General features: G+C 38.5%; 1 protein-coding gene across 2 annotated transcripts; it reads left to right on the top strand.

The window, feature by feature from the left end:
* Positions 1–366: 366 nt before the first annotated feature.
* tlk1 (tousled like kinase 1) lies at positions 367–14,537 on the top strand. 2 transcript variants are annotated; one of them, XM_022741333.1, is made up of 22 exons: positions 367–502; positions 5,602–5,723; positions 5,858–5,929; positions 7,297–7,335; positions 7,964–8,039; positions 8,132–8,175; positions 8,381–8,476; positions 8,562–8,648; positions 8,770–8,862; positions 9,082–9,192; positions 9,288–9,424; positions 10,425–10,613; positions 10,789–10,855; positions 11,339–11,436; positions 11,675–11,756; positions 11,861–11,952; positions 12,138–12,227; positions 12,333–12,502; positions 12,587–12,722; positions 13,172–13,283; positions 13,368–13,475; positions 13,592–14,537. In XM_022741333.1, exons 2-22 carry the CDS (start codon positions 5,607–5,609, stop codon positions 13,760–13,762), a joined length of 2,187 nt encoding a protein of 728 aa, XP_022597054.1. In that variant the 5' UTR covers positions 367–502; positions 5,602–5,606; the 3' UTR covers positions 13,763–14,537. The 2 variants fall into 2 exon arrangements, with proteins under 2 accessions (XP_022597054.1, XP_022597053.1); XM_022741332.1 differs by lacking the exon at positions 367–502 and adding an exon at positions 677–777.
* Positions 14,538–14,589: the final 52 nt, after the last annotated feature.

Below are 14,589 nucleotides of genomic sequence, written 5' to 3'. Positions count from 1 at the left end.
GATTATTTTTACTATTTTGTATATAAAAAAAGGCTTAGTGTCTAAAAATTTGACTCATTAAATCAAAATTATTACCATGAATGTTTATACTTACTATGCCTAACTCTTAAGATAATTTGTTTTGATAATTCTGTCATAGTATCTTCACATTTATCATGCCTAAACTTAATGCATTGTTTTCTTTTGGCGGAAATGGGATCCTATAACTTTTTGATCTGACCAATACATTATTTCATTTATTTGAGCCTCGAACATCATAATTTCCAGTGATAAATCTGCAACTTGTATGCAAAACTATGCATAGTTCATATGTACTGTGTATTGTTATTTATTTATACATTTATTTTTTACTTTTTTCCTTCATGTTGTCATTGACGTTAAGAAAAACATGCATCACCCTCGCGATAAGAATTTTGCACACGATGCATGACGTTTCATAGACAACCACTTGAAGACGGAGAGGTGGCCCCGGAGCCAGGACGCACTGCCGAGGTGTGAAGAGGTTTGTCTCCTAAAACAGATAATAATTAAACATTTTCACTCAGCGGCAGTTGCTGTACCCATGTAAAAATAACTGTGATACGCCAGTCGGTTAAGTTTCACGGTGTGAAAGATTAACCGTGTGCGCTGCCGTACCTACACACGAAAAGTAGCTTGATGAGTGTCCAAAGTAGTGGAAGTTTGGAGGGGACGCCATCTTTGGTCCCAGCTCTCCACGTCCCCAACACGGACTGTGTTTTCAGCAACATACCACGGCAGTGGTGAAGGCCCAGGAAGGTATCGTTAAACGTTTTAAGACGCTTATGTCTTTTCTACTCGCTCGTTTGGGTCATTTTGTGAGGAACGAAAGAAAATTGTATTAAAACGACCGAGAAAATCTTGGTGGTGAAACCTGCTCGCTAGCTAACGTTACAGTAACGCGTCAGCTCCAAAGTCCATTGAGCCTGTTTGGCTAGCTCGTAGCACTGAAGACACAGGACCGTCTTTCTGTGCCCAGGCCAGTGCAGTAACCTCAGGACAAATGCGTGCATAATGGCGATAAACCTTTACCAGAGCAGAAAGGTTACCGCTGTAGTCGGTGCATCTTTCGTTAAGCATGCTGCCGTTAGAAGAGCAAACACTAGTCAAGTTAACGAAAAACGTAAAAATAGATCAGTAAATGCAAGCAGAGAAATCAAGCAATTTTTGGTGATGGTTAACGTTATATCACAGGATTAACAGCAAGCAGTGTATAGGTGTGCATCGCACTACTAGCAATAATTTCTGTATTGACTGTGTGTTGTTTCCCTGCCACCAATGTTCAGAGTATCTCTGCATGTGTGACTGATCCTCTCAACGGTTCAGAGGGGGTAATAGATCGGCTTTAAACATGACAGTATGTATCTAACATTAAGTGCCGCTATTGTCTTTAACATGTCCCTTTGCTATAGATGATACAGCATTGGGTGGTAGTTAGCCTTGTTTGACCTTTTTAGTATCACTAACTTACGCTAGATGCCCCAACAAAAAATGAAGGGTCTGTGCAGCATGCTAGCACACACATACCCACACACACAATTAAATAAATGATGTGTATTTGTTAATTTTTGGTAACCATATGTGTGTGTCACTTATGTTAATAAAGCTTACTCCCATCCCTGGTAGTTTTAACAGGATATTGTAATGATGGTGAAGTTTTACTTTGTTTGGGGTATTTATGTAGCCTTTACATTCCTTTTGTATTATCAGTGTAACATGCAATGATTGAGATAAATCAGTGATGGCTGCCCACATCAGTGTGACACTTGTAAATACTGAAAATTGTGAGGTTATTATGTGCTGGTTTTTAAGCTCAAATCGGCCTTGAATGAATCTAGGTGGAAGTAATCCAACCCATCTTATGCCAGAGATTTTTAAGACTTTCCAAGTGTCTGCCATTAACAGGTGGTCACTCTGCTGAGCAGCATGGAGTTAAAATGACATCCACAGCAAGAGTTGTAAGGGTTCAACCGCTTGTTCCTGCAGGGGCTTGAATATAGATAATAGTTATGCACCAAAGCCTTCATGTTTAAAACAAAGGGAAATCATTGAGAGAGACCAGGTCACAGCTGATAAGCATTTATGACATGAAAATGGCATCAACATTCAGGGAGAAAGGTAAATTATTGTTATACACTTATGTCAGCAAACCAAAATTGCACCAAAAAGCAGCAGCAGGGAAGCCACAGCTTTTCATAAAGATTATGGTTAAACTGCTACAAATACTGTTTGTAGTGAATGTTGCAGTGCTTATATTGAAGTTTTGATGAAACAACACTTAAGACACCAGTAGTTTATTCACTACATGAGTTATTCATACCAGGAGTCCAGGGCTAAATATTTAGTGCTGCTTTATATACTGCAAAATAGTCTTGCTAGTTAATAAGACGATTTTTGCTTCGCTCTCAAAGTGGCGCACATGCCACATGCAAGCATAAGCAGCATCCATACTGTAGCTGTATAAGACAGATGACTGCGGTAGATTACTTTTTCAGCAATATAGATTGCAAATTTGATTAGAAGTCACAGACTCATCATGGGAAATGCAACAAGCCGATTTTATTGTCTCTTAGTAAAAGGAAATGGACTTGTTGCCTGATTATTATTGATAAATGCCCTATTAACATTTGTTTAACCTCAACGAGTGTCACTAAGCACAGAAGGCTAGTAATGTGATTTAAGGTGTTACCATAGAAAAGGTTGAAAGCAAAGGTTTGTTTACATTGTCAAACTCCTGAAAATTTCATCAGTTTCCTGTCGAGGAATAGTGGGCCAAAATGTATAGTTGGGATAATGACAAAAGAGGGAAATGGTAAATAATCTAGTTTGGCAGTGGAACAATACATCTTGATCCAGGTAACTGTCTTTCAATAAACCACATCATTGTTATTTGAATTTTGCATGCAGATAATTGATTTTGATGCATTGTGTGTATCTGTTGACAATTATATGTGTATGATAATTGAATTTCAGTAAGGCAAGTACTGAATGCAATTTACATTTCCTTTACTTCTCTATTGCTAGACTTGCCACTTCATTGCATATTAGTACACAGCTTCATATACTTTATCAAATATAATTAGTAATCATTACCATATCAAGAAATGTGGCTTTAGAAAACTACATTAATTGCGGGCCTGTTCACAGTTTGACATCAGTTGTCATCACATTTAGTTCTGTTTTGGCTGTCACTGAATACAGATAAGTAACTAAGAAGTTGGTCAAGCATTTTATCAAAAAATCCTTAATTTAATCGAAATTTGTCCAGAACGGTCAACATGGTTGTCATTTATGAAATGTAATGATTTAGTAACTTCTGTTCTCATTGAAGTTGATTGATCGGTATCTGAACAGTTTCATTACGCTTTTATACTCTGACGTATAAACATTTGCAGCTGGTTTCTGTGGATGACATTGATGTGCTGGAGGTGATTTGAATTAATGATGTAAGCAATTTTTTACTTCTTGTTTTGGACAATCACAACATCTCTCTTATGCTCTGGTCTGGAAAATAGTCGCAAGATGGTATTATTCAATGACTTGACTGTATCCTACCTGTTAAACCACATTTCTGAAGTTTCATGATGCACATTTTAAAGTGGGCCTGTATGATGGCTAGGACTTGGTGATGTGACTTCAAATCAATATCACGATTATTTATTCTTTATATAATTACTTTGCTTATTGCTCCCGTTTTTTTAAGCCGTTCACTCTTCATATTTGGCAATGTAATTGTATTCCAAGTGATTAAACAGTTGATGTTGGTCACTAAAATTGTTTTTCTGCAGTGTTTGCATTTGTCTTTTTGTTCAGTTTCAACTCCACTGAAGCCAAAATGTGCCCAAACAACGGACAAGACATTCTTTTTAGGTATAAGCTGCTCGGGTTGTGGCTCAGTGTTTGCGCTCATGTCATCCATATTGCCGGCTTTGGTTTGAGTGAATGCGGACCAACATTAGTTGGACAGGGTGGAGGCATGTGATTGAACACAAGGTAGCATTTTTTTAAGGGACAGTTCATGAACCCATACATTGGGGAAAATATTAACCAAATTAACCAACATGAGCAAGATTAGATCTAAGCGGTTCTAAAGTTGGTTTTGATGCTTTTTTTGGTTAATTGCTTAGCCCTAATGCTGGCCACTGCATTTTTTATTTTGTTGTGGATATGATGAATGGCATTTTGTTTGGCTATTTTTGCTGCTTGTTTTGTATTATGCAGTTGGACAGTACAGCTCTGGGGCTATATTACGTCCAAATTCAGTCCATCTCTGAGATGGTTGAAGATTGCTTCGAGATGTGAAACTTGCATACAGTGTGTGTATGTGCAGTTTGATTCATTTATTTACATATGTCGAAAAGGAAGTTGATGTTTCACATAATTAGTATTTGACTCCCCACAACTTCTCCTTATTTTATGCAGTTTAACACAAATGCACAATTTTGGCAACTTTGTTCTGATTTAGAATGATTGTTTTCCTTTTGTTCTCTCATATCTAAACAAGATTTTTATCTTTGTGTCACTAACTTTTTTCTGTGTCCATTCTCTGGAGCACTGCTGAAATGCACTGATGTTCCCCCTGTCTCAAAATTAGCTGAAGTTACAGTCATCTTGGGCGGTATTAGATGATTTCATAGCATACCTTCTCCAATCTGTATGTTGTATTTTGCCTTCTCAATTACTCATTCACCAACTCATGTTGCAGTTAGTTTTTGGAGATAAAGACTAGCATATATGCTGCTGTCTAGATTTGATGCATGTATCCATCATTGGACTAATCTGTGTCTTAATTCAGATCAGCTCCAGTCCTTCAATGTCATCCACAAGACAAGTTAGAAAATGCTTTTATACTTCAGAGTTAAAAAATATTCTTAAACAATTTATGTGTAGATTTGTGGATATCTAAAACAAGTAGACTATTTTTAGATTTTGTTCTTACTGTTAGTATTTCTCACTTTTTTTTTTTCTCCTTCACTGAAATGTATTTTAAATCCCTACCCACTGTATGCTTCATAGCCCTTTATAAATTCAAAATGGTTGTCTCATTAGAGCACAGGTTTAGTGGGCAGACCCCTCTGAGTCTGCAGCAACACTGAAGCCCAGGGAGCTCACGTAACGGTCCCACAGGAGCACAGTATTCATCATTGCCTAGCGGTTGAAACGTTGGTCTTGGACTCTCATGATAATAGAGCTTGTGGCACAGAAATGCCTGTTACTACTGTTAGGACTATTGCATTTCGAGTTATAACAAATTATTTTGGATATCTTTGTTGTTATTGTTGATAGTAGTAGTAGTATTGAGTTGCTAGTAGCAAATCTGGTAGTGGTAACAGGAGTAAACAAAATAAAATCTTGCTCATCTCCTTAGTTCTACACAAACGTAGAGTGAAACCTATGTCACTGCCTATGTCAATGCCACTGAGGAATGGGCATAAATGTGGTCTTAGCCTATATTCCTTACATTTATCATAACTCAAGCTCATTGCTAGTGTGTCATCTGCTCTTGCGTGGGCATTCAAAGGCTTCAATTAAGCTGATCTCGAATAACTGAGACATACTGTGAATTGTCTCTAATCCTCCCAGGCACCATGGAGGAGCTGCACAGCCTGGACCCCCGGAGACAGGAGCTACTGGAGGCACGCTTTATGGGCGGGGTCAGCGGCAGCACAGGGGGCAGCACTGGCAGCACAAGCGGGGGAACCAAAGTGAGTGAATATTGTAATGTTATGCAATGTTAATGCAATGTTAGTTATCTCAGTGTTGGTACAGAAGAAATGATGATGATGGTGACGGTTTTTATCCTAGAAATAATTTTTTTTATTTTTTTATTTTTTTTCAGGGTTTGACCAATAATGAATGTTCAAATCACAGTTTTGGAAGCCTGGGATCTTCAAGCGACAAGGAGTCAGAGGTACAGGTCCAAATCTTTTGTCTTACTTGGAAGCCTATTTACACTACAGTTACATGTATCAGCATAATCACCTGGGGTTTTTCTGAATAAGATGGTACATGTTGTTTATATAGGTTGCTTTTAGGGCTATTCTGCCACATTCTTGCTTATTTCTATGGGGCAGAGTTAATGAATTTCCCTGAAATGTAGACCTGCACTCTAGAAAGCTGGTTTGTTGTATGTGTGATAAAAACTCTGTCATAGAATTATTGAGGGTATATATAGAACATGACTAAAATCATCCGCAACCTGTGACAATAACATTGTTCATAATAAAATAAACAAAAATCTATGGCTGTTTTTGTCCATGAATTTTTAAATGGGTTCTTTAACAGTCATTTGTGCTTGTGTGGTGTGATGGTTCATGCAAATCAGTTCCTGTTAAGGTGGAGTTGTGACAGCTAGAGTTTTAAAATAGCCCCCCTGTTACTAAATTGTTCTATTTTTTTTTTTTTTTTTGGTGGTAAGGGCATAAGTATTGGTTCACCTGATTGATATCATGAGCACCATCGTCCACTGTATATGATAAATCTCTGATAGATTTCCCAAATCAACTGCTTGATCATTTGGCTACATGACTCTGGGGCCCTCCATCTGTGATGTTAACTGGAACAGACCTAAATCTCACCATTGGGTAGTGGGTAGGACTGAATTCAGCCCGACAAAGGCTTCCTCATTCATTTCAGTGAGTTTGCTGCATTGGCACAGCATTGGATGGCAACCACACCATGTTGTGTCCTGGCATTTAATAAGCCTTCAGATTGGATTCCCATGTTCATATCTTTTGTTCTTCTGTACACTGTAGCAGCACATCCACACCACTGCAGCCCCCTGCCATTTTTAAAGCTGCAGTAACACATTTTTGTAGCATTTGATGCATTTTTTTAAATTCATGATTTTGACATTGAATTTGTTTCAAAAAATGGAATAGCATTGACTACACAGGGTGGCTGCAATTGCGCAGCACATTATTGTGACATTGTTACTAATGATGCACTCAGATGAGACCAGCACCTGTTGACAAATGCCTTTACTGCACAGAGTTGGTTGGGTTTGGTGGTCATGAAAAGTGTGAAATAATAGTGAAAAAAAATGCAGATTTCAAATACAGTCACAAATTGTGAGTTATTTGCGCACCTTTGATTATTTTATGTTCTTCTTTAGAGAATTCTCAGATCATTTTTGATCAAGAGCTATCATTAAATTATTAGTAGTGAAGTACTGATGAGGTAAAAGGTTTGTCACTGTCTTGTAAACAGAATCTGCTGGTTACCACAGGCTAGTCTCTCATGGTTTTGCCTAAAATTCTTTCCTTTTTCACTCAACAGGGTTCAGATGTGAAAAGAGGCAGTTCTCCTGCTTATTCGGTAGGTAAATTATCAAATCTGAAAATGTGGTTGCTAACATAGGTCAGTGCTGTAGTTTGTAGTGTTCCCTCTGGGTTAAGTGATAATGTCAAATAAACAATATTGAAAATAAAAAAAGGAAGGTTCACACAAGAATTGCTAAAAATGTTCTCAGGTAAAATGTTCCTTTTGTAAGTATTATTGGAGATTAAATAACATTTATAACATTTACTGTATTTGCATATAATTATTCCCTTTTAAACTAGATCATTTTTAATTATTCACAACATACTGTAATGGACCAAAACTAATTGTAGATGTACTGCTGGTGGTGTAGACTTTGACTTGATAGAAATTACACAAGTAGCAGCTAAGAACTGATTATTGCTACAAAAACAAACCTGATATGAAACTGCAATGAGAGCAGCTACAGAAGTCAAAATTAATTTGGTAATTGTTACAGCTGAACTCGTGGCTTTTTTGCTCGTATAGAGATCATGATTTTGTATCATGATTATCCAATGGGAACAAATCACTTACCACTTTGTAGACAACACCGCAGCAGCCAAAGCCTTAATGAAGGCTCAAAAAAGCTTTGTTGAGTAGTAATTATGTTGTAAAACATTGTTAAATAAAATTTCTTTTTCAGACGCCAGAGAAGAAACAGTCAGAAACAACCAGAGGCAGAAAAAGGAAACCTGAGATCCAATCAGAGAGCAGTCAAGGTGAGTGTCTTTGTGTTAAACAGTTAAATGTTGGCTCTTGCTTATTGCTGTATTCTTTTGAAATATTTTAAAAATTCTTTTCCCTTTTACAGGAAAATCAATTGTGCGAGGACCCAAAATAAGTGATTATTTTGATGTAAGTTTTCTGAAATGAATGATCACACTGAAATAAAATGTGGAGTGAATAATGTCTGCTATATTAGCCTTTGTTCAACATCTCTGCTATAATCTATTTCCTGTCTCTGAAATAACAGCAGTATGATATAAAAGGAGCCCCTGGCAGGTCTGCTGTTACCAAATGTTGGGCAGTGATGTCACTTGTCCTCTCTTTACCTTTTTAGTTCCAGGGAGGAAATGGGTCCAGTCCTGTGAGAGGTCTCCCACCAGTGATTCGCTCGCCCCAGAACTCACATTCCTACTCCACTCAGGGCACTGCTGTAAATACAAAACTTGTACTCAGAATCTCCTTTGCTGCTCTATTTGACATTGCCCTATCATGATAGAAATGCTCTTCTGTTGCAGATTAGACAAAATAGCTCATCTCCTACTAGTCTGTCTTTTGGGGACCACATCACACATCCAAAGCAACTAGCAGTCAAATTTGTTCAGGTGGGGTAAATGACTTTTGACAGCCTAGTAACCAAAGCATTTTTGTAGTCACTCTTAAAATGTGTTTTAGAATTCTGGGCAAGTTTTTATTGAAACAATTTTTTGTTGTTTTTCACTCTAGACTGACCTTACAGTGTTGAAATTGGCTGCCCTTGAAAGCACTAAGAATCTAGACCTTGAGAAGAAGGAGGGCAGAATAGATGATTTACTAAGGGTAAGAAGAAAGTTTTTCTCTGTTTACTGCCTTGCAGAAAGGCCTGCCTGATCTGTGATGTTAATGTAATGTTAGAGTAATGTTTCATAGTAAAAGAGGCCTTGATTTGTTTAGTCTGTCAATATTATAAACAGAATTTTAAAGATTTCTAAATATTGGTGGATTGGGAGTATTATGTAATTTGCTCAACTGGTGATATGTTTTTTTTCTGCTTCATAGGCAAACTGTGATCTCAGGAGACAGATAGATGAACAACAAAAATTACTTGAAAAGTACAAAGAACGCTTGAATAAATGCATCACCATGAGCAAGAAGTTGCTTATAGAAAAGGTAATTGTATTGTTTTTCTTAACCCTTTATGAGCACTCAACATTTACGAGTATCCAAAACCAACTTGCAAACCTATACTTTGAATTGTTCTTCAGAGCACCCAAGAGAAGCAGGCCTGTCGGGAGAAGAGCATGCAGGACAGACTACGTTTAGGCCATTTCACTACAGTGAGACATGGAGCATCGTTCACAGAACAATGGACAGATGGCTATGCCTTCCAAAACCTTGTGAAGTAAGCTTTCAATGATATTTTTTGTTTATTGTCATTATTATAGTTGGTGGTAGTGGTGGTGGTAGTCTTAGTAGTAGTCTAATTATTGTTGTTATTAATGTTGTTGCCTAGTACAACCAGTCTAATCGTGGCCCACGATCCACATTTTGTCAGTCGAAGCATCAGCTGATATTTCTTTTTGCCGTTTCATTGTACACAGATCATATCAACATGTGTGATCACCTCTTTAAGTAAAAGCACTGTGAGGAGTTGCTAGCACACTTATCATTTCTTTGACTGTGAGGATATCTTCTTTTTTCTCTTTCTTTTTGATGATGATCAAGTTAGATCACAGTAAATGTGTTGAAACTTAAATGTAAAATTCACTTACAGGATATTGTAGGAGGTCTAATGTTGAGCAGCTGTGCTGTCCATGAGCAGGATTGCAGTGTAATTTGGTGGACATCCCCATCACCACCACCACCACAACCACCCATTATCAATATCCTAAGCATCGAGAGCCGAACTTGATCCGGATCATGTTGATAGTATTGTGCTTCTGGCAAGTAATGAGAAATTCGGTCAGACCTTTTGGCTTCACTATTGGCTCCATGTTTTACCTTGCTACATTATTAGTTCAAAGTTGTCGAAGCTCCCTCCTGTTATCTGTCGTACTGTGTGTTCGATGTTATGTTTTATTGAGAGCAAGGTAGAAATGACAGGCATAAAGAAAACAAAGAGTAAATACAGCCCTTAAAATGTAACATTTGATTGCTGGAAAAATGGTTATAAAGTAACAAACATAATGACGTGTTGTGGTGTTTTGGGGGAACAGGTGTGAGTGCGCAGGGGAGTGGGGTGCATTCGAATTAATTTGAACGATTTGCGGGTCATTTTGAATTCGTTCGATCTTGCCTTTTTTTCTTTCTTTTTTTTTTTTTTTTTTTTTTTTTTTTTTTTGAAAAAGTGACAGCCCTACAAGTAATCGAATCTAACAAAAATCACTGTTTTCCATCAACAGACAACAAGAGTGGATTAACCAACAGAGAGAGGACATTGAGAGGCAAAGAAAACTTCTAGCCAAGAGGAAACCTCCATCCTCCAGCAACTCCCAAGCACCAACCACAAACTCAGAGCCAAAGCAACGCAAAACCAAGGCAGTGAATGGAGCAGAAAGTGATCCCTTTCTAAAACCCAGCCTACCTCAGCTGTAAGTCCTTTCCTCATGTTAATCATAGATATCATAGCAGCTGTTCCCGAGGTAGTAGCAGTGTTTGACATGCAGTGTAGTTTCGGCTTTATTCTTTTGCAGTAGCAGTTGTAAAGAAAGTTTAACCTGACTGTATTCCCATATTTTTCTCTCTCTTCTCTCTCATCCTGGAAAGGCTGACACTAGCAGAGTACCATGAACAGGAAGAGATCTTCAAATTGCGACTTGGGCATCTCAAGAAGGTTTGTTAACTGCTGAGCCTGGAAACACACACACGACACAAGACCTTGTATGAATTTATTTCTTGAGTAACTCACCCGCCCACCATATAGTAAGGATAGAGGGCGCTTTTACACACTTTAGAATTCAAAACCTAATCTGAGTCAGTAAATTATTAAATGTAGCAAATCTTTGTCTTCAGTATGAGAATAATTGAACATATTCAGCCTGATTTTCCTGTTTCCTGAGCTGAACCAATGTTACATTTGTGTGAATCACCCTAAGGATTGAGTGAGCCTGTAGTTTGTCGATGTACTCATTGTTTTCTCGATGAATAAGCATCACAGACAGCCCCTGACAGACTCCGTACCAAGTCAACCGTTAATATTTAATACAGAACTAGTCAGCTGTGTGCAAGTGGGTTTTGATGAGCTCCTCTCCTTGTAGTCAGTACTCTGAAGTTCCTTCTCTGCATTTGTGTGTTTGTGTGCTTGAATCATTTATAGGAGGAAGCTGAGATCCAGGCGGAGCTGGAGCGTCTGGAGAGAGTGCGCAACCTTCACATTCGGGAGCTGAAGAGAATAAATAACGAAGACAGCTCACAGTGAGTCTGAATCAATTTCTTTGACAGTTACTGCATTTACACAGGAACATGATGTACACACAAGGCCAGTATCGACGTGTTATATTAAGTAACACTGTTCCTCTTGACTTGTCTTTTACCACATTGGTCCTGACACAGCACAGGTGGTGCTGAAAAAAATGTCATTGATACTTGGGACATCTGTACACCTGTCTACATTTGTAATTTTGTTTTCTGTGCTCATTTTTTCTATTCAAAGATTTAAAGATCACCCAACGTTGAATGAACGCTATCTGCTCTTGCACCTACTAGGGCGAGGGGGCTTTAGTGAAGTTTACAAGGTAAGTCATTAAATGTTGATATTATAGGTTTTAAAATATAAAAATACTCTTAGCAGTTGTTGCTTTCCAAGTATAAACCAACATTTTGTGCATGTGTTGTTCAGGCTTTTGACTTGATTGAGCAACGATATGCTGCTGTGAAAATCCACCAACTTAATAAGAACTGGAGAGAAGAGAAAAAGGAGAACTATCACAAGTATGTTGCCCCATGTGAAAAATTGCAACCTCACCTGCATTAGAGTATGATTAATGTTTCAAATGTTGTGATTTATTTGTTATTCCTCTCCATAAGCCTCAATGCCTGGCTGTCAGTGCAAAATACAGCACCTGTATCTACCTGCTTTGGTTGCTAATAGACATATAATTACATCCTCTCTGCAGGCATGCATGTCGAGAGTACAGAATACACAAGGAGTTGGACCATCCCCGAATCGTGAAACTTTATGACTACTTCTCACTGGACACAGACACGTAAGTCACTTGATGAATTGTCTTTCATGCATTTGCGGCACTTTTCAGATGATTCCTGTTAGAATTGGGCTGTAATTCTAAGTAACTCTGTTTTCCATTTGATAGGTTTTGCACCGTCATGGAGTACTGCGAAGGCAATGACTTGGATTTCTACTTGAAGCAGCATAAGCTAATGTCTGAGAAGGAGGCACGGTCCATAGTCATGCAGATTGTGAACGCACTAAAATACCTGAATGAAATCAAACCCCCCATCATCCATTACGACCTCAAGCCAGGTACACATAACCTCTCTGGACAACTTATGACACTCACTACATCGTCAATGATATAGTTCTCACTTATTGTCCTTTGAATTCCAGGCAATATCTTGCTGGTGGATGGCACAGCCTGTGGGGAAATCAAAATCACTGACTTTGGTTTGTCCAAAATCATGGATGATGACAACTATGGTGTGGACGGGATGGACCTGACATCACAGGGTGCAGGAACTTATTGGTGAGAATAAATTACCAACATATACATATATCACATATAAGGACATGAACAGTGGTGGAGGAAGTAGTCACATCATTCACTTCAATTAAAAGAAGCAAAAACACACTATAAAAATTGTCCATCACAAGTAAATACTTTGGTTATACAAACAGTCTCTGTCTGTGTTTATATTATTAAATTATTAACATTAGCAGCATTTTAATAGTGCAGTCTGTAGGTGGAGTCAAGTTTTATTTTTTTTGTACTGTGGGCCAGTTGAATCATATTGGCATCATATTTATAAACTGATCATACAGTATGTAATACATAAATCAACTGACATCTGTCAAATAAATGTAGTGAACACAAGTACCTTAATTACAGTACTTGAGTAAATGTGCTAAAACATGAAAGTATAAAACAGGCAGCTTGTACAGACACAAAACAGCGTTTTGTTTTATTTTGGCCAGGTATCTGCCTCCTGAATGCTTCGTGGTTGGTAAAGAACCTCCAAAGATTTCCAACAAGGTGGATGTGTGGTCTGTGGGTGTTATCTTTTTCCAGTGTCTGTATGGAAGGAAGGTAAGGAGGGAAATACAGATTCTTCCTTTTTATTTATTTTTTGTAATGTATGCCTGTTGATTAAGCACTGTTCCTCCTTTTCAGCCTTTTGGCCACAATCAGTCACAACAGGACATCCTGCAGGAGAACACCATACTCAAAGCTACCGACGTCCAGTTCCCTGTCAAGCCTGTTGCTAGTAATGAAGCAAAGGTAAGTGAACTTGAACATTTTTAAATGTCTTGTATTATCAAGGAAAACTCTATCCTAAAACAACCAAACAATGCTTAGTGACCTGGAATTTTTGGATACCCCCCCCCCCCTTACAGGCCTTCATAAGGCGGTGCCTGGCATACAGGAAGGAGGACCGGATCGATGTTCACCAGCTGGGAAGCGACCCCTACCTGCTCCCTCACATGCGGAGGTCAAGCTCCTCTGGAAATCTGCAGATGAGTGCTGCTGGCTCAGGACCAGCCTCCTCCAGTATCATCTCATACTGACAGCCATTAACTATGATAGAAAGGCAAATTGACCAAGTTGCTCTACGCCTGCAGCACTCCTCAGAGGCTCAAGCTGATGGCACAAGCAGCAGCCAGAAAGAGGAGGAGCAGGACACAGGTGGGGAGATCTCACCCTATATCCTCTGACCTGTGCCAGGCTTCTTCTTGTTCACGAGGGCTTGATCAATGGAGGGACAGTGAAGGGATGTTTTCAAAGGACATGGGTAATAGGATCTGCTGAGGGTCCGACAAAAGCACTGAAACTGAAGACGTATCTTGAAGAAAATGTGACTGTTCACTCTGTTCAGATGTTGCAGATGGATAAAGCCTTAAAGGGCCGAAGGGAGACTTGGCAGCCCACCGTTTAGATTAAATAATATGGTCCTGCCAGAGTGCAAATGATTCAGCTGCTAGAAGTTAATATACTGTGAGGAGAGGACAGTCATTGTTTAGTAGAACTACAAAGATTTCACTATTGATTTGGCTAAATGTTTTGTTTTTCACAAATGTTAGGCTTTAATTTGAGTTACTTAGCCAAGAGAATGTAATGTGTAGCATACAAGTGGCATCTAGTGACCTGTAGGTTGGGGCAGCATACTTACGTTTAATGCACAAAGTAACCAAATGTAGAAAAATGACAATGTACAAAATCCTATGCAGGAATATTAATTAACAGATAAATTGGAAACTGTATATGCTGTACAGGTGAATTTTCAAATTTTGAGCTGCAGCAGTAACATGTACAAAGAGTTAAAATTTCCCCAATGTAAAACTAGTTTCCTGGAGTGGTTTCATTTTGCTGCTTTGTTGCTCTTACTTTTACAAGG

This window comes from Seriola dumerili, unplaced genomic scaffold (genome assembly GCF_002260705.1).
Source record: "Seriola dumerili isolate Sdu_G_001 unplaced genomic scaffold, Sdu_1.0 BDQW01000052.1, whole genome shotgun sequence".
NCBI lineage: Eukaryota > Metazoa > Chordata > Actinopteri > Carangiformes > Carangidae > Seriola > Seriola dumerili.
Note: the sequence above shows the minus strand (reverse complement) of the source record. Positions and strands in the feature narration are given on the sequence as shown.